Source organism: Microcebus murinus, chromosome 15, assembly GCF_040939455.1.
Source record: "Microcebus murinus isolate Inina chromosome 15, M.murinus_Inina_mat1.0, whole genome shotgun sequence".
Classification (NCBI taxonomy): Eukaryota; Metazoa; Chordata; class Mammalia; order Primates; family Cheirogaleidae; genus Microcebus; species Microcebus murinus.
This window is the reverse complement of record NC_134118.1, coordinates 54,766,100-54,787,033: the sequence shown is the minus strand read 5'-3', so window position 1 is coordinate 54,787,033 and position 20,934 is coordinate 54,766,100. Positions and strand designations below refer to the sequence as shown.

The 20,934-nt window shown below is 34.4% G+C and overlaps 1 protein-coding gene and 1 pseudogene across 8 annotated transcripts in view; one reads left to right on the top strand and one right to left on the bottom strand.

Moving 5' to 3' along the window:
- The window catches only part of LARP1B (La ribonucleoprotein 1B), a 121,430-nt gene that overhangs the window by 82,258 nt on the left and 18,238 nt on the right, over positions 1-20,934 (top strand). For 6 of the 8 annotated variants that reach the window (XR_012923254.1, XM_012791079.3, XM_012791076.3 and 3 more), the window contains 3 exons: positions 4-127; positions 14,106-14,317; positions 14,773-14,879. Coding sequence is in view for 6 of the 8 variants with exons in the window: in XM_012791079.3 (XP_012646533.1) it covers positions 4-127; positions 14,106-14,317; positions 14,773-14,879 (443 nt within the window). In the remaining 2 variants the exon portion in view is untranslated. Of the gene's footprint in view, positions 1-3; positions 128-14,105; positions 14,318-14,772; positions 14,880-20,934 lie in introns of those variants that run through there. The other 2 variants (XM_076010619.1, XR_001160830.3) reach the window with 2 other exon arrangements.
- LOC105885828 (high mobility group protein B1 pseudogene) lies at positions 9,591-10,662 on the bottom strand (annotated as a pseudogene).

The window sequence follows — 20,934 nt, the reverse complement described above, 5'->3', positions numbered from 1 at the left end:
CAGCAAGAAGTTGAGAACTTTAAGAAGCTAAATCTCATTAGTAAAGAGCAATTTGAAAACCTAACACCTGAACTTCCTTTTGAGCCAAACCAAGAAGTTCCTGTAGCACCTTCACAGTCCAGGCAAGGTATGTAAACCTGCTTTGTGTAAGTGTCTGAATAGTATTAAAGCAGTACTAACTTGTTTTAAAAGATTGTGGGTTTTTTTTTTCTTTATTTGTGGGAAAACATTAGGCATCTGGTAAAAATACTAGAATTTCAAAATTCAACTTTTATTTATCCTTTGGTGAACTTCAAAACATTTTGGAGACTTAAAAACACAGATCATAAATCTGGTGAGACAGCCTTATAGTAAACATACAATGTTTGAATCCTATTTTACTCTTACTCTGCCTGAATAGGTAGGTAATCATAAAGTTGACCTAGGAGTCATCTATTATAACACCAGATTGTGCTCAAAACCAGATGCTGACTTAGAAGAATTGGTTGGTTTTTTATGTATCTAATATGATTTTGAGATGCTGGGAATGTTTTTCTCAAAATAAAAATTTTCACTGACTTGCTTATCCTTATCCATACAATATACCACTAGAGTCATTGTTTTGTTTTAAGGCCTTAGCTCATGTGAGAATGTAAATACATTAGGAGATTCATAAATTGAATCTGATATTTTCAGACAAGTATAACTGATTTTGTTTTAGTCTTTTCTTAAGAAAGTTTTTAAAAAACACTTTAAAAAACTTCACACATATACAAAGATAAAGTGAATTGTGTAATGAAACCCCAGATTCCTGGTATCTACCTTTAACACTCAATTATCTCATACCTAATTTTGTTTAGTCTCAACTCTAGTCATTCCTTCTACTTCCTTCTGGATTATTTTGAAGAAAGCTCCCAATTATTCATCTTTTTTCATCTCTAAATATTTCTGTGTCTTTAAAAAGATAAGGGCTATCTCTTTTAACACATAAATAGCACTATCATTATTACATCTAAAATTAACAGTAATTCCTTAATATTAAATGTCTAGTTAGTATTCAAATTTTCTTATTCATCACTTTTTTTTAAGTTTCTTCAAATAGATTGCAGTAGATTGATATGTCTCTTTTAGTCTATAGGCTTCTACTATTTTTTTTCCTTATAATTTATTGTTTCTTGCAGTTTATTGAAGAAACTGGGTTGTTTGTCCTGTGGAGTTTCTCACATTCTGGATTTTGCTGATTACATCCCCACGGTTTCATTTAACCTATTTTCTAGTCCTGAATTTTCTATAACTGTTAGTTTGATACACAGGCTTGATTAGATTGAGACTCAAATTTCTTATGTAGTATTGAATACTTTTACCAGGAGGCAGAGAATACTCTATTGTCTCTTTTTGTAATGTTTGCAGTCATTGATGATCATTGAGTAAAGTTTTTATTTCACTAGGGCTTGCAAAATGTGATAATTCTATTTTTATCATTATTTCTGACTTCAATAGGCAGAATACTTCCATCAAGAGAACTTCCCTTAATTGACTCTTAGTTTATTCTGAGATAGAATTCTTACAGAAAAGGGAATAAATGCTACATTCTTTCCCTTTATTTACTAGTTGTCAAAGTAATTGGCTGGCTCCCTGACATCCTTCACTGATGAACACTGAAGTTCTTTTGTTTGTTTTGTTTTAAAATTAGCATTGTGAACTTATAAATACATTAGATGGGTTTCACTCTGTTGTAGTTATTATTGTTGATACTTGTGCCAGTTTTCATTTTATTGACTTTAGCTTCAAATCCACCTTTCATTTCCTTGCTCTGTAATAATGGAGCTGGACTGTTAACTGTCACATATTGCCAGCTGACACAATGTTGAGTGTTGTTAACACCAGATTTGCTACTGACTTGATTATTGCTTCTAGGCCTTTTTAATTGAAAGAGCTAGGAAATTTTTTAAAGATAAAAATATATTACATATTCATGTTGATACTTTCTATGCAAATTTAAGATTATAGGTTTTAATTTTAACTTGTTTGATTTTATAGTTGTATTACTTTTTACTTACATATAAATTATTTTTGTACCTAACCACAGTAACATAATTATTTATTTGCTAATCCAATGACATAATAGTTTCAGAATAATAACAATAAATAATAATACTTAAAGTAATGAAGGCTACTTCTTTTAAAGTTCTTCAAGCTTTTAAAAACTTTATATTTTTACACTAAGGATGTTCAATCAAATTACTGGGGTTTTTGTCTTGTTAAATTTGAGTACTTTAAAATTGAGAATTAATGTTCCTTAGCACATCATAGAGAACATAAAAGTCACAAATTAGGACATGAATTTGACATTGCATGAAATTAACAAAGAATTAACATTATAGAAATCTAAAACCTTAGAAATCAATATGAAAAATGGCAAATATTAATAGAAAAAGTAGCAAACAAAACTTGAAGAGCAGTTTCACATTGGGGAAAACCAAATAGCCAATAAACATAAAAAGATGCTATCTTTACTGAGATTTGCGATTAAAATGACAATGACCTGCCATATTATAATCTAGCAGTTTCAATTCAAGAGATACTCTTGCAGATGTTTACCAAGAGAATATTTATAGCATCCTTGTTCATAATAGAAAAAGGCCGATGAAAACTAAGAAGTGCCCATTTATGGTAGAATATATTAATATTATATAGGAAAAATATGCAGCAGTGGAAAATGAAAGAACTAAAGCTACATGTTACAGAATGGGTTAATCTAAAAATATAGGATGTATAAAATAAACTAGACACAAAGAAATTCATTCAATGTAATGTCATTACATAAAGTATAAAATTCATGTATACATACATAGCCCATAGAAGCCATAAAGAGAAGTAAGGGAAATTATTAGTATAAAAATTCAATGTAGTGGTTTACTCCTGAGAGAATGAGAAAATCCTGTCTGGAAAGCCTGCACATGTGTTTGCTAGCATCTGATATTTATATATTGGTCCAGTTAGTAGATATGTGTGTATCACCTCTATTTTTAAATGTAAATAAACATTTGTTAATCTTGCTTTTTGTGCTGTAATTTTCAGCTTTTAAAAATATGAACAGAAAAAAGCAAAAATTAAAATAGAAATTGATCCAATATATTATTATGACAAAAAATATTGAATAGATTAACATTCATATTAAAAGATAATTTTAGATTAGGTCTTAAAAAATTCACTCTGCTATTTGTATGTCATAGTATACAGAAAGATTAAAAGGTAAAGGATGGGAAATTGTATAAAATAATTATCCTAATAAAAAGAGTTGATATTACTCTACAAAATAGAATTTAAGGTATAAAGATGTCTACTTTCACTGTCTTAAATATCTGTCTTCCTATTTATCCCCTCTACTTTCTCCAGACTGGCCCCTGCCCTCCAAATTCCAAATCAGCTTTTGATAGTGTCACCAGAGATCTCCATGTTTAAGAGAGGTCAAATCCATCTTCATCTTACCTGACATTAGCATTAGATCAAATTAATCACTGTGTCTTGAAACACATTCTTCTTCCTGGTCCCTTATTCACTCAATTCTCCTTCTGCCTTATGGAGTCTCATTTGCTAGTTCTTCACCATTTTCCTAATCTCTAAAATTTGGTGCTTTAGGGCTCAGTCCTCAGATTTCTTCTCTTCAGTAACTCCTTAGGTAACAGCATCAAGTCTCATGGGTTTTATTTTATTTTTTTTTATTTTTCTTGAGACAGGGTCTCACTGTGTTACCCAGGCTGGAGTACAGTGGCCTGATCATAGCTCACTGCAGCCTTGAACTTCTGGGCTCAAGCAATCATCCTGTTTTAGTCTCCCAAGTAACTAAGACTACAGGTGTGCACCACTATATCCAGCTAATTTTTAAATTTTTTATAGAGACAAGGTCTCACTATGTTTCCCAGGCTGGTCTTGAACTCCTAGCCTCAAGTGATCCTCCCACCTCAGCCTCCTAACATGCTGGGATTATAGGTGTGAACCACAGCACCTGGCTCTAATGGGTTTTAAGTAGCATCATTATACTAATGAGTGTTAAATTGATGTGTACAGACCAGACTTTCACCTTGTATTCCAGACAGATATTCAGTTGGGTAGTCAACAGTTCCACTTGGATATTTTATTAGCATTTCAAACTTCATATGTCTAAAATCCAAGTTCTGAATTCCTACCCCTACCCAAGGACTTGTATTCCCAGACTTCCACATCTCTGTAAATATTACCTCTTTCTAGTTGCACAGGTCAGAAAATCTTAGTGTCATTTTTTGATCACTTTGTTTTTCCATCTCCATAACTTATTTATTGGCAGATTATATCTATTACCCTTTAAAATATATTCAGAATCTAACCTCTTCTCACCATCTCCATTTTTGTCACCCTGCAAAAGTCACCATCATTTTTCCATTGGTTAATTATTATCTCCTTCCTTCCTTCCTTCCTTCCTTCCTTCCTTCCTTCCTTCCTTCCTTCCTTCCTTCCTTCCTTCCTTCCTTCCTTCCTTCCTTCCCTCCCTCCCTCCCTCCCTCCCTCCCTCCCTCCCTCCCTCCCTCCCTCCCTCCTTCCTTCCTTCCTTCCTTCCTCCCTCCCTCCCTCCCTCCTTCCTTCCCTCCCTCATTCTGACCCCCCAACAAGGATTCAGAATTATAATTTTTATATCCTTTTACAAAATTATATATATTTAAGGTATACAACTTGATGCTTTGATATACATAGTGAAATGGTTATGATAGTCCAGTCAATTAACATACCTAGCATCTCACATGCCCTTTTGTTTTCCTGGCAAAAACACCTAAAAATCTTCTCTCTTAGCAGAAATACCAAATATAATATAATGCTATTAAATATTATCCTCATGTTATACATTAGCCCTCTAGACTTGTTCATGCTACATATCTGCAACTTTGTATCCTTTGATCTACATCTCCCCACACTCCCTCATCCCACCCCTAGAAACTACTGTTTTATTATCTACTTCTATGTATTTGACCTTTTTTTAGATGCCATATAAGTGAGATCATGCAGTATTTTTCTTTCTGTCCTCCAAGTTCATCCATGTTTTGTGGCAAATGACCTTTTTTTTTTTAAGACTTAATAATATTCTATTGTATATACACATTTACCACTACTTATTTATTCATCAGTGGACAGATACTTTAGTTATTTCCATATCTTGGCTATTGTGAATAATGTGATGATGAATATGGGAGTGCAGATATATTTATGGAGGTGGTGATTTCATTTCCTTTTGGCATATACTTAGAAGAGGGCTGTTGGGTTATATTGTAATTCTATTTTAAATTTCTTTAGGAATCTCTATGTTGTTTTCCAGAATGGCTACTGTATCAATGCACTTTTCTGTATACCTGATGGCCATTTAAAAAAAATTTTATTCACCATGCCTGTTTTTTTTTTTAGGAGATAAGGTCTTGCTTTGTCATCCAGGCTGGAGTGGAGTGGTACAGTCATAGCTCACTGTAGCCTCAAACTCCTGGGCTTAAGTGATCCTTTTGCCTCAGCCTCCTGAGAGCCTAGGATTGCAGGTGCATGCCACCACAGTCAGCTAATTTTTCAATTTTTTTGTAGAGATGAGGTCTTGCTTTGTTGATCAGCCTGGTTTCAAACTCCTGGCCTGCAGCAATCCTCTCACCTCAGCCTCCCAAAGTGCTGGGATTACAGACGTAAGTCACCATGCACAGCCCTGATGGCCATTTTTATGTTGTCTTTGGAGAAATCTCTATTCAGTTCCTTTCTCCATATTTTAATTGGGTTATTTGCATTCTAGCTATTAAATTGTTTGAGTTCCTTAAATATTCAGATGTATAGTTTGCAAATATTTTCTCTCATTCTGCTTTCTTTGGATTATTTGTAAATTTTTCGCATTCCATTTTGATTTACCTGTTGTGAGTTTGGACATATGTATCTTTTTTGTATAATTTTTTGTAGTGGTTGCTCTAGGGATTACAAAATACATAACTTTTCAGTTTACTTAAAATCAATATTTCAATAAGAATGTGGAAACCTTACCCCCATAGAGTTTTCTTTATACAATAATCTTAAATATTGTATCTTCAGTCTTTGAAAAGACCATCAGAAAATGTTATATTTTTTTACTTTTAACCATTAAGCATATTTAAAGAACCTAATAGGAGAATAGTCTATTATATTTGTCCAGCTTTTACCATTTATCTTGCTTTTCCTCCATTTTTGATGTTCTAGGTTTCCTTCTGGTATCATTTTCTTTGTCTAAAGTACTTTCTTTAGCAATTCTTTTAGAGCAGTTTATTTAGTTGGCTATAATTTATCTTAGTTTTCCTTCAGCTGAGAATGTCTTTACTTCATCTTCAGTGCCAAGAATATTTTCACTGGATAAAGAATTCTGGATTGACAGTTCTTTACTTTCAGCACTTGAAAACTGTTGTGCCACTCTTTTTTGGCCTCCATGGTTTTTGATAAAGAAATTAATAGTCACTCAGATTGTTCCCCCACAGATAATGCATTTTTTCTCTAGGTACTTTAAAGGTTTTTTTTTTTTCTTTTTTCTTTTTTGTCTTAAGTTTTCAGCAAGTAGAGTGTGATGTGTCTGGGTATGGATTTCTTTGAGTTTATCCTGGATGGAATTGTACCACTTTCTTGAATCTTGAATCTGTACATTTATGTCTTTAGCCATACTTGGGAACTTTTCAGCTATTATTTCTTCAAAAATATTTTTTACCCTGCATTTTTTCTCTTCTCCTAGACCTTTTATTGTTGTCCCACAGGTTCCTGAGGCTTGGCTAATATTTTTTCAATTGTTTTTTCTCTGATGTTGCGATCAGATAATTTCTGTTGATTCTGGCTGTTTTTAATGTATTCTCTTTATCACCCATTTAAAGCACTTTAACTGTGGTTGCTTTGGTGTAGTTTTCATTTTTGTTTTGCTTGGGCTTATTGAGTTTTTTGAATCTGTGTGTTTATATATTTTTTAATCTAATCTGGAAAATGTTTGACAGTTATTTTAAATTAAGAAATTAATGATTATTTCTTATTCTTCTTTCTCTTTCTCCTTTTCAAGACAACAATTACATGTATATAGGGCCACTTAAAGTTGTCCCTTACCTCACTAATCTGTTCTTTCTTTCTTTTCTTTTTTTTTTTTTTTTTTTTTTTTTTGAGAGAGAGTCTGTCTCTTTTGTCTGAGCTAGACATAGTGGTATCATTGTAGCTAACTGCAACCTCAAACTCCTGGGCTCAAGTGATTCTACCCTGTCAACCTCTTGAATAGCTAAGACTTACAGGTGTGCACTACCATTCCTGGCTAATTCTGGGAGGTCTTGTTATTGCCCAGGCTGCTCTCAAACTCCTGGCCTCAAATCATCCCCTGCCTCAGCCTCCCAAAGTGCTAGGATTGTAGGTGTTAGCCTTTGTGCCCCACGCTCTATTCTTGTTCTGTTTTGTTTTGTTTTGTTTTCAGTCCCTTGTTTTGTTTTAGGTAATTTCTATTTCTGTGTCTTCAAGGTTATTAAAGTCTTTTCTTCTCCAGTGTCTAATTTATTTTTAATTCCATCCAGTGTGTGTTTTTTCTAAATCTCAGCTATTGTATTTTTCTTCTTTAGAAGCTTGAGTTCTCTTTTATATTGCCTGTATCACTTTTTTTTATATGTTCATGCTTTCCTCTACTTTATTGAATAGACAAAATATAGTTATAATAACTTTTTTTGCTAGCAATGTATAAATCCAGTATTTGGATCCTTATCTGTTTGACTTCTCTAGTTCAGTGGCCAGCAAATTATGGCCCATTGGCCTGCCATGGACCAGTCTGGTCACTCTGGTCATTGATATATGGTGTATGGCTGTTTTCATGCTACAAAGGTAGAGATATTTCAACAGAGACTTTATGATCCAAAAAGCTAAAAATGTTTACTATCTGGCATCTGTAGGAAAAAGTTTGCTGAACCCTGTTTATTTATAACAAACCTGAAGTGCCAGTTCTCATGTGGCATTTTTATTATTGACCTTCAGTAAATACTAACAGCATAATATTAAGTTTCATTTTTACAAGGATTGTGGACAAGGCTCATATGGTTCAGGCATGAAGTCATGCAATAATCTGATTTGGTAGTGATAAAATTTGGAAAATCATAAGTAATAGAATAGTTAGCACACCTGTAAGCCCAGTGTTTTTTAAATGTACCATGTTTAAGATTCACGTGAAAACCTTGTTGAAACAGATTAAAGAACTCTGTACCAAGTTTCTGATTCAGTAAGTTAGGTGGGATCTTAGAATATATCTTTCTGACAAGTACCCAGGTCATGTTGATGGTGCTATTTGGTACCACACTTTGAAAATCACTGCTTTAAAAAAAAAAAAAAAAAGAAGAAAAGAAAATCACTGCTTTAACCTGGTCTCTGAAATATCATTATTCTTTGGTAAGTTTTTAACAAAAACTGTAAGGTAGATAGTCACAATTGAAGTGCCCTGAAAAGCAGATGACTTGGTTTGCTTTTTTATAGCATTCTTGAGGTACAATTTACATACCATAAAATTAAAACACTTTAAGTATATCATTGGATGAGTTTCAGTAAATCTGTATAGTTGTATTACTAGCACCACAATCGGTTTTAGAACAATTCCATCATGCTAAAAATTTCCCTTATGCTCATTTGCAGTCAGTCCCAACACTCACCTTCAGCCTAAGTCATCTAGTTATCTGCTTTCTTTCTCTGTGGCTTTATACTTCCCAGAAATTTTATATAAATGGAATCATATGATATGCAGTTATGTGTCTGGCTTCTTGTACTTACATAATATTTTTGAGGTTCATTCTATATCAGTACCTTGCTCCTTTTTATTGCTAAACAGTATTATAAGATATGGAAAATACCACATTTTGTTTATCCATTGGACATTTGATGGATGTTTGGATTGTTTCCAGTTTTGGCTATTATGAAAAATGCTGTTATGAACATTGTATATAAGAGATGGCTTATGATTTTGATTAAAAGGAAGTTATAATATCTAGATGATTTTTATTTGTCATCCTAGGCTTTTAGTTGATAAAAAATGTTCATGTGTTCTTGTTCCCTAATTATATATATTTCTAATAATAATATTTTAATGCCTTCTACAAATATTTTGTTCTTACAGTTAACTCTTTTTTATAATTTTGTGTCAAAATATTATAAATTATATATGATATGCTATAAAAACTGTACAAAATATTTCTTTTAATATAACCAAAGTACTCTATACCTAAGTCTTCACAAAATTGGTATATTTACTCTTCTTGGTAGGTAAAATTCACATTAAACAAAGTTAGAGTAGAATAAATATAAAACAAATAAAACTTAACTTTTAGTTATGAAAATGCTCAGATACAGATAAAAGTAGAGAGAATTGTTTAGTGAACCCTCATGTACCCATCTCACCTAATTTCAACAATTGTTAATAGTTTGATGCTTTCTTTTTTTTTTTAATAAAAAAATTGTATTTACTTAGAAGCATTCAGAATGTCAGCAAAACAGCTGCAACTTTTTTTTGCAATTACAGAGTGGTATTCAGTTAACAGAACAACAATTATTTCGTATAAGCTGCATCAAAGACAACTGAAGATGAAAAAACTACCATCTCCATATATAACTAATTTGTGCTGTGCACCCACAAGAACCTGCTTTAAATTTCCATGCCAATTTACAACCCCCATACTGTACCAGGCAAGGTTAGTGGCTATTGAAAATACCACCAGGACAGGGCTAGCTAAAGACACATTCGGTAGTGTGTTAACTATACAAAAAAAGACACTGTACAGTTTAAAAACAAATCTTACACAGCCTTACATTTCAATTTTTTTCTTTAAAAGGAGTGAATTGTGTACAGGGGGGTTAAATGCTTTATAGACAAGAAAAAAAAAACTGCGCTAGAACCAACTTATTCATCATCATCATCTTCTTCATCTTCATCTTCTTCATCTTCCTCCCCCTCTTCATCCTCTTCATCTTCCTCATCTTCCTCCTCTTCCTTCTTTTTCTTGCTTTTTTCAGCCTTGATGACTCCGTTTTTTGCTGCATCAGGCTTTCCTTTAGCTCGGTATGCAGCAATATCCTTTTCATACTTTTCCTTCAGCTTTGCAGCCTTCTTTTCATAAGGCTGCTTATCATCTGCAGCAGTGTTATTTCACATCTCTCCCAGTTTCTTTGCAACATCACCAATGGAAAGGCCAGGATGTTCTCCTTTGATTTTAGGGCGATACTCAGAACAGAACAAGAAAAAGGCCGAAGGAGGCCTCTTGGGTGCATTGGGATCCTTGAACTTCTTTTTTGTTTCCCCTTTAGGAGGGATATAGGTTTTCATTTCTCTTTCGTAACGGGCCTTGTCCGCCTTTGCCATATCTTCAAACTTTCCTTTCTCTTTAGCAGACATGGTCTTCCACCTCTCTGAGCACTTCTTAGAAAACTCTGAGAAGTTGACTGAAGCATCTGGGTGCTTCTTCTTGTGCTCCTCCCGGCAAGTTTGCACAAAGAATGCATATGATGACATTTTGCCTCTCGGCTTCTTAGGATCTCCTTTGCCCATGTTTAGTTATTTTTCCTCAGCGAGGCACAGAGTCGCCCAGTGCCCGTCCGGCTCTCACTTGCCCCGGCGCTGTCTCTATGGAGCTCAATGTACTGCAATGGCTGTGAGAGCGGGAACCAGACCGATGCTCTTTCTTATCTGTATCTTTCTTCCTAACTTATTTCTGGTATTTTATATTGAATCCCCAAATCGTACCATTTCTCCTAGAAATACTTCATTGTATGTTGCAAATTGATAAAGATTTACAAAAAAATATACACATATATAAATTTTCATAGTACCATTACTTCATATGACAAAATTAGAAATAATTTTTTAATATCATCTATTACCCAGTTTACATTTAGTAGTCCCCGATTGTCCCAAATGTATCTTTTTCAAATTGTTGGATCAAATTAGGACGAAACCAGGTACACATTGCATTTGATTGATATACCATTAAGTCACTCTTAAATCTATAATCATTCCTCTTCTCTTGTTTTTACATGCCAATGATTTGTTGAAGAAACTGGTTAATTTACCTTAGGATTTATGATCTAGATTTACATAGTTGTATCTTCTTCATATCATTTAATATATTCTCTTGTCTCCTATATATCTAATGAAGTAGTAATACAGAGGATTTAGAAGTAAAGGATTGAGTATATTTAGGTTTTGGTGGCAAGGATATTTCTTAGGAAAAGTTGTTTATTTCCTATTTTATCATAATATGCCTGTCTCACTTTTACTGATATTCTGATGATTTGGTTCAGGTGTTGTCAGACTTATTCATTATAAAGTTTCCCTTCAACTTCTTACCAAATGGTTTTAGCAGCTATTGATAAATATTCCCGAGATATCCTATATTTCAGTAGAGTTGCAAATAGTGATCTTCTAATTGTATCATTCCTTCTGCATTTCTTACCTAGAATTCTTCTCTAAAGAATATTATTCTCTCGTCAACCTTGGGTACCCTGAAATTCAATTTTTTTACCCTGAAATTCAATTCAATTTTTCATGGACCTTCATAACAATACTTTAAACTCATGGAGCTCATTTATTTGATGTGTCTAATCCATTTCAGTCATTGTTTTTAGTGATCAAATTGCTTCATATTTGACTGGTGGGACTTCTAAAGTTTGCTCCTGTGTTATTTGACCTATGTTATTTTTATTTTATTTTATTTTTTTATTTTTTGAGACAGAGTCTTGCTTTTTTGCCCAGGCTAGAGTGAGTGCCATGGTGTTAGCCTAGCTCACAGCAACCTCAAACTCCTGGGCTCAAGCGATCCTACTGTCTCAGCCTCCCGAGTAGCTGAGACTACAGGCATGCGCCACCATGCCCGGCTAATTTTTTCTATATATATTAGTTGGCCAATTAATTTCTTTCTATTTCTAGTAGAGACGGGGTCTCGCTCTTGCTCAGGCTGGTTTCAAACTCCTGACCTCGAGCAATCTGCCCGCCTCGGCCTCCCAGAGTGCTAGGATTACAGGTGTGAGCCACCACGCCCGTCCAGTATTTTTTATTTTTTAATTTCATTGCTTTGAGGCTTAAGATTTCCCAGGCTTAGATTATACATTTTCTACTCCAGATTTTATTTCCTTGAGGAGAACTGATCAGTGGGAAATGGAATTTACAGACCATAATCTAGATACTCTTTCTGGGCTTTTGTTGCTCTTACATCTTTGAAGATTTATTTTACAAAGGTCCTGGATTTAACATATCTTTCAGTATATGTTCGTATTTTTATCCTTAAGATTTGTATCTTTTTGCTACAAGGAAAACAGTATTAACACAATTCAATTAAGTTTAGCATTCTTTTGTGAGGATATATATTTTTCCTAGTTATTATGAAAGGTAAACACTAGTTAGTATTCAATAAGACTGTGGCTGTTGCTTTCAGGGAAGTAATGAGACTTCTTCTAGAGACAAGGGAAAACAAAGGATTTTTAAGTAGAAATATGAAATAATCGAATTTACTCCTCAGAGTAATCATTCTGATAGCAGTGAGGAAAATGGATTGGGAGAGGAAATGGCAAATGGGTGAGTTCACTTTTGACTTTACAGACTTGTGCCTAGCATAGTGCTTAGCAGATAGTAGACACTTCATATTTGTTCAGTGAAAAACAAAAGATTATTTTATGAATCAGAAGTTGATAAATCTAAAGAAATAGAACCTATATTTTTGTCACTATCACTTGATTCATCTGCTGGCATACTTAGTTTCTTACCATACATTTTTATGAACAAATTAATAAGTAAACAATCAAATAGAAAAATAGTCAAAGGATATTAATAGCAAGCTCACAAAAGGGGAAGTCTGTATGGTAACTATATATATGAAAACATGCTTGGCTCAACATGGTGGCTCATGCCTGTAATCCTAGCACTCTGGGAGGCTGAGGTAGGAGGATAGCTTGAGGTCAGGAGTTTGAGACCAGCCTGAGCAAGAGTGAGACCCTGTCTCTACTAAAAATAGAAAAATTAGCTGGGTGCAGTGGCACATGCCTGTAGTCCCAGTTACTTGCACGGCGAGGCTGAGGCAGGAAGATGGCTTGAGCCCAGGAGTTTGAGGTTGCTGTCAGCTAGGCTGATGCCACAGCACTCTAGCCCAGCCTATAGAGTGAGACTCTGTCTCAAAAAAACAAAACAAAACAAAAAAAGTTCAACTTCACTAATAACAACTAAAGAAATGCAAATATTATTTAAATTACATGAAGTAGAAAATATTTTAGAATCTGAACAAATCCCAATCTTGACCAGGATGTGAAATCACTGGAATTCTCACATGATGCTTGTGAGAGTGCAAATTGGTGAAACCACTATAGAAAGCAATTTGGCAATCAGTAGTCAGTCAAAAGATGCACATGTTCTTTGTTTTTGTTTTTTTATATATATAATTTTATCTTTTATCTTTTTTTTTTTCACTCTTTCAAATTTTGTCTTGGTGTAATATACATGTTCTTTGACTTAGCATTTCAACTTAGGTATGTTTATATCAAAAGAAATGCTTACACCTGTACAAAGTGACATGTTCAACAATATTCATTGTAGCATTGTTGATGAACACACATATTTGGAAATAACATAAAATGTCTGTCTATAGGAAAATGGATACATTTTCATATACTTGTACAGCAGCATACTATTCAGTGAAAGTGAATAAAATTAGAGCTATATGAATAAAACATGAAAAAGCTTATAAAATGATACAGTATGATGTCACATATATAAAGCTAATTATGCAAAATAATATTATTACATATGCATAGTAATAGATCAAAATGCCAAATTTATCTCTAGGGAAGGAAAGTGGGAGGGAAATGGGATTAAAGAAGGTTATACAGGAAACTTCAGCTTTTCTTTTTGGGAAAAAAAGGGCATAAACAGATATAACAAAATTAAAATTTTGTAAATCTAGGTGATGGTTAAATAAGTATTTGTTAATTTTGTTCTTATATATTCAAAATGTTTCTAGTAAAAATGCGTTTGAGTTTGGAGAATTTCAGAATTATCCTTATTCTCAAAGTAAAATATTTTCCTAGCATCTAAATAATTTCAAGAGCTTTTTATTTTGCAGATTTGACTGATGAATTAGCTCAGAAGCTGTTTAATGTTTCAGAAATAACTTCAGCAACAATGGCCCATTCATTGCCCACAGCAGTTCCAGAATCTCCTAGGATTCATCCTGCAAGGACACCCAAAACACCTCGAACACCCAGGTTACAAGATCCTAACAAAACACCAAGATTTTATCCTGTTGTTAAAGAACCAAAAGCCATTGACATAAAGGTACACAAAACAACCAGGAATATAAAGCCTGAATATTGTATCCTTTGACATTATAGAATGGGACTTTTTAGTTTCTATCACATTAAAAAATGTATATTTTAACTTGTAAGACTTCATTAAGAAATAGTATTTTACCATAGTAATGTTTTCTCAGTTTAAGAAATAACTTCTTTATAATTGAGTAGTATAAGTAAAGACAATCAGAACATATAATAAAGAATCATACTAAGATGATTACTTTTCATCCTTGTGTTACAAACCTAGCAAAGGGCCTTTTTTGTTAAGTTTTGTAACTTGTATGTGAGGTGGTTGAGTTTTATGACTTCATATGATTTCACAATGTGTCATCCACAGTATGAAAATGTTTGAGTTGGTTTAAAGTCAGAGGGTTTTAATTTACTTGTGAAGTTCACACTACTGAAAGTAATTGCAATGCTTGACTTCATTTTCTCTAGAGTCCAAGAAAGAGAAAAACAAGGCATAGTACAAATCCCCCTCTAGAGTGTCATGTTGGTTGGGTAATGGATTCCAGGGATCATGGGCCAAGAACATCCTCTGTCAGGTACCATGTTTGTCAAACATTGCTTTTTTGCTCTTGATTTGAAGTTTCTTGAAAATAATTACTAATTAGGTATTTTGAAATATTTAAAAATTAATATGTTAGCAAATTATAGAATAATGAAAATAGTAAAAAGCCAAAGAAGGGAAAATAAGCAGGGCAGTTTTATAAGTGCATTAAGGAAATAGTAGGACAGTTGTTTTATTCCCTCTATTTAAATTATTTTTCACATATGTGGACTCTTAGATTTATAAGCTATTTAGGTCTAGGTCTATGAAAGTTATTATCTTTCCAAAAATAGCAGAGTCTTAGTGACATTTAGTAGGTTCTTAGTAGATATTTATTGAGGGAATTAGCATGCTAAACAAACAACTCAAACCATGTAAAGAATATGAAACAAAACATATTATTTTGGGTATTTTCTTTTTTTTTGGAAATTATTTAAATTAGGTGATTATTAGCGGGAAGTATATTTTTCTTTTATCTTTAAATTTACAAAAAGACACTGTTATTTACCTCAAAAAAGATGACAGAAGAACAAACCTTTTAGAGTGCCAGTAATGTACAAAGCAATATGGTATGTTTTGTTCTGTAGAGGGGATACATAAGTGATTTACTGCTCATTGCTTTGTGTTTCTTAAAAACCTGTCTTGTAAGGCCGGGCGCTGTGGCTCACGCCTGTAATCCTAGCTCTTGGGAGGCCGAGGCGGGCGGATTGCTCAAGGTCAGGAGTTCAAAACCAGCCTGAGCAAGAGTGAGACCCCGTCTCTACTATAAACAGAAAGAAATTAATTGGCCAACTGATATATATATAAAAAATTAGCCGGGCATGGTGGCACATGCCTGTAGTCCCAGCTACTCAGGAGGCTGAGGCAGGAGGATCCCTTGAGCCCAGGAGTTTGAGGTTGCTGTGAGCTAGGCTGACGCCATGGCACTCACTCTAGCCTGGACAACAAAGCGAAACTCTGTCTCAAAAAAAAAAAAAAAAAAAAAAAACCTGTCTTGTGTTTATACTAGATATTGTCAGAATAATTACCTGATTGTTTTTCCATTTGAAAATTTGGGGAAAAAATGTTTTTTGGCTGTTTACTAGCAGGGAAGGATTACTTTCATGAAAAGAAATGCTAGGGAGTTTATCATAATCCCAAAATCTTGAAATCTGTCTTCTCAGTGATACCCGTTTGGTACTTTTACATTGTTCTCATCAAATATACTGCCCCTAAAAGATAAAATGTATGTATGTTCTTCTGTACACTTGCAGTATATTAATAGTTATTTTTGAGGTCTAAGTGATTTTAAGTTTCTTTCTCAGAGTTTTTTTCTTATCGGAGCAGTATATTTAGAGATCAATAGTAAAAAATTTTTTTTTTTTTGTTTTTTTTTTTTGTTTTGTTTTTTTTTTTTTTTTTTTTTTTTTTTGAGACAGAGTCTCACTTTGTTGTCCAGGCTAGAGTGAGTGCCGTGGCGTCAGCCTAGCTCACAGCAACCTCAAACTCCTGGGCTCGAGTGATCCTTCTGCCTCAGCCTCCCGAGTAGCTGGGACTACAGGCATGTGCCACTATGCCCGGCTAATTTTTTATATATATATATATCAGTTGGCCAATTAATTTATTTCTGTTTATAGTAGAGACGGGGTCTCGCTCTTGCTCAGGCTGGTTTTGAACTCCTGACCTTGAGCAATCCGCCCGCCTCGGCCTCCCAAGAGCTAGGATTACAGGCGTGAGCCACAGCACCCGGCCGACAGTAAAAAATTTTAATCAGTAGCAGTTTAGTTAGTATAGAACATTTAGTTCTAACATTTAGGTAAGAATATATTAATTTTAAGATTCATATTTTATCACATTATATATTTTGCTTTTTTTTTTTTTTTTTTTTTTTTTTTTTGAGACAGAGTCTTGTTCTTTCACCCTGGGTAGAGTTCAGTGGCATCATCATAGCTCACTCACTGCAACCTCAAACTCCTAAGCTCAAGCAATCCTGCTGCCTCAGCCTCCAGAGTAGCTGGGACTATGGGCATGCACTACCATGCCCGGCTAATTTTTTTATTTTTAGTAGAAACAAGTCTCGCTCTTCCTCAGACTGGTCTCAAACTCCTGAGCTCAAGCAATTCTTCTGCCTCACCTCCCAGAGTATTAGAATTATAGGTGTGAGCACCATACTCAGCCTATCTTTTGCTGTTAGTAATAAATATATATAATGATTTATTCTCAGCCACCTCCTCAACATGTAAAATATGTCAAGAAATTAGCAATTTACAACGTGTTAGGCATTTTTCTAGGCACTGAATATATAGCAGGGGAACAAGATGGATATAGTCCCCACTTTTTTGGTGCTTAATTCAAGTATGACACATAAGAATATACAGTAGTGAGTGATGGATTTTTAAAAATAGACTTTATTTTTTAGAGCAGTGTTAGGTTCATAGCAAAATTGTATGGAAAATACAGAGAGTTCTACCCCTGACCCTATACCACAGCCTCTCCCACTATTAATATCTCATACTGGAGTGGTACATTTGTTATAGTCTATTAACCTTCTATTAACACACCATTATCATCCAAAGTTTATAGTTTCCACTAGGGTTCACTCCTAGCATTATGCATTCTATGGGTTTGAACAAGTGTATAATAACTTTTATACCCACCATTATAGTATCCTATAGAATAGTTTTACTGCCCTAAAAATCTTCTGTGTTCTGCCTGTTCATCTTTTCCTCCCCGGAGACCTTGGCAATCACTGATCTTTTTACTATCTCCATAGTTTTGTCCTTTCCAGAATGTCATATAGTTGGAATCATACAGTAATATGCATTTAAGTTTCTTCCATGTCTTTTAATGACTTGATAGTTCATTTCTTTTTAGCACTGAAACGGTCCATTGTCCGGATGTACCACAGTTTATTTATCCATTTAACTACCAAAGAACATCTTGGTTGCTTTCAAGTTTTGACAATTATGAATAAAAGCTGCTATAAATGTCTATGTACAAGGTTTATGTGTACATGTTTTCAGATCCTTTAAGTAAATACCAAGGAGCATGATTGCTGGATTATATAAGAGTATGTTTAGTTTTATAAGAAACTGCCAAACTGTCTTCCAAAGCAGTTGTATCATTTTGCATTCCCACCAGTAATGTTTCTTTTTAACCTCAGTAATATCTTGTTGTGAGATGTGCCTTGTCTGATATAAATATAACTGCTCCAACTTCTCTTTTTATTCTTTTTTTTAGAGACAGGGTCTTGCTGTGTCCCCCAGCATGGAGTATAGTGGTGTGATCATAGTTCACTGCAGCCTCCAACTCCTAGGCTCAGGGGATCCTCTGGCCTCTGCCTCCAAGTAGCTGGGACTATGGATGGGTGTGCCCCACCTTGCCTGGCTAATTTTTAATTTTTTTGTAGAGATGAAGTCTCGCTATGTTGCCCAGGCTCATCTCAAACTCCTGGCCTCAAAGCAATCCTCCTGCCTCAGCCTCCTAAAGTGCTAGGATTACAGCCATGAGCCAACTATCTTTTGATCAGTGTTTGACATAGTTTATCCTTTTCTACCCTTTTACTTTTAAACAATCTCTATCTTTGTATTAAAGTAGGTTTCATTTAGACAGCATATAATTGAGTCTTGCCTTGCTTTTTGTTATCCAGTCAGACAATGTGTCTTATAATTGGTGTAGATCATCCACATTTATTGTAATTATTGACGTGCTTGGATTTAAATGTATCATTTGTCTCATCTATTCTTTGATTTTTTTCTCTCTTTCTGCTTTCATTTGGATTAGTTGAGTTTTTATTTTTTTATTTTTTTTGAGACAGAGTCTCGCTTTGTTGCCCAGGCTAGATTGAGTGCCATGGCGTCAGCCTAGCTCACAGCAACCTCAAACTCCTGGGCTCAAGCGATCCTACTGCTTCAGCCTCCCGAGTAGCTGGGACTACAGGCATGCGCCACCATGCCCGGCTAATTTTTTCTATATATATTAGTTGGCCAATTAATTTCTTTCTATTTATAGTAGAGACGGGGTCCCGCTCTTGCTCAGGCTGGTTTCGAACTCCTGGCCTTGAGCAATCCACCCGCCTTGGCCTCCCAGAGTGCTAGGATTACAGGCGTGAGCCACCACGCCCGGCCTCTTTATTGATTTTCTATCTGGATGATCTGTCCATTACTGAAAGAGAGATGTTGAAGTCCACTACTATTACTGTAATATAGCCTCTCTCCCTTTAGATGTATTAATGTTTTCTTCATATATTTGGATACTTTGATGTTGGATACATATATATGTATAATTGTTATATCCTCTTGCTGAATTGACCCCTTTATCATTATATATTAATAGATACTTTCTTAGTCTTTTTTTACAGTCTTTGACTTGAAGTCTTTTTTTTTTTTTTAATGGAGACAGAGTCTTGCTTTGTTGCCCAAGCTAGAGTGAGTGCTGTGGCATCAGCCTAGCTCACAGCAACCTCAAACTCCTAGGCTCAAGCAATCCTTCTGCCTCAGCCTCCCGAGTAGCTGAGACTACAGGCATGAGCCACCATGCCCGGCTAATTTTTTCTATATATATTAGTTGGCCAATTAATTTCTTTCTATTTCTAGTAGAGACAAGGTCTCGCTCTTGGTCAGGCTGGTTTCAAACTCCTGACCTCGAGCAATCTGCCCACCTCGGCCTCCCAGAGTGCTAGGATTACAGGCGTGAGCCACTGCGCCTGGCCGACTTGAAGTCTATTTTATCTGATGTAAGTATAGGTACCCCTTCCTTTTTGGTTTCCATTTTTGTGGAGTATCTTTTTCTATCCCTTCACTTTCAGTCTATGTATGTCTTTATAGTTGAAGTACATTTCTTATAAGCAGCATATATCTGGGTCTTGTTTTTTAAAATTCATTCAGCTAACCTATGTAGCTGAATGGAGAATTAAGTTCTAATTGAGTTAAGTTCTAATTAAGTTTAATTGGAGAATTAAGTTCATTTGCATTCAGTGTTATTATTGATGAGTATGAATTTACTATTTGGTATTTTGTACTTGTTTTCTGGTTGTTTTATAACTTCTCTCTTCCTTTTTTACTCCCTTCCTTTGTGATTAAGTGATTTTCTCTAGGAGTATGTTTTAATTTGTTGCTTTTTGTTTTTAATGTATCTCTTATAAGTTTTTGCTTCTTGTTTACCATGAAGCTTACAAATAACAAGGATATAACAAGTTAAACATATGTCAACTTAACTTTGATCACAAAGAAATGAAAAGAAGATACAAGGAAAAACTAAAATCTCTACCTTTAACTCCATACATTCTGCATTTTAACTATTTGGTGTCTCAGTTTACATCTATTTATATTCCCTATCTCTTAACAAGTTGTTATAGTTATTTATTTGGTAGATTTGTCTTTTAATCTTCATATTAGACATATTAGTGGATTACACATAACAATTACCATAACAGAGTATTCTGATTTTGTCTATTTACTTTTGCCAGTTTTTTACCTTCAATTTTTTTTTTTGCACATTAACATTTTTTTCTTTCACATTGAAGAACTCCCTTTCATATTTCTTAGAATACAGGTGTAGTGGTGATGAATCCCTCAGCTTTTATTTGTCTAGGAAAGACTATTTCTCCATGTTTGAAGGGGAACTTTGCTGGATACAGTATGCTTGGTTGCTACGTCCCCACTCCACTCTTCCTAGCACTCTGCCTATGCCATCTCTCTCTTTCCTGGCCTGTATGGTTTCTGCTGAGAAGTCTGTACTTCTCTTTTATGTTATTTGCTGCTTTTTTTCTTGCTGCTTTTAGAATCTTTTCTTTGTCCTGGACATTTGAGAATTTTATTATTACATACTTTGCGGTAGTCTTATTTGGGTTGAATCTGTTTGGTGATCTCTGACCTTCCTATACCTGGATATTTATACTTTTTTCTAGGTTTGGAAAGTTTTCTATTATTATTTCTTTGAATAAGCTTTCTACTCCTTGTTTTTTCTCAACTCTTTCTTGAACACCAGCAACTCTTAAATTTGTTCTCTTGAGATTATTCTCTACATCTTGCAAGCATTCTTCATCACTTTTCATTATTTTTTCTTCTCTA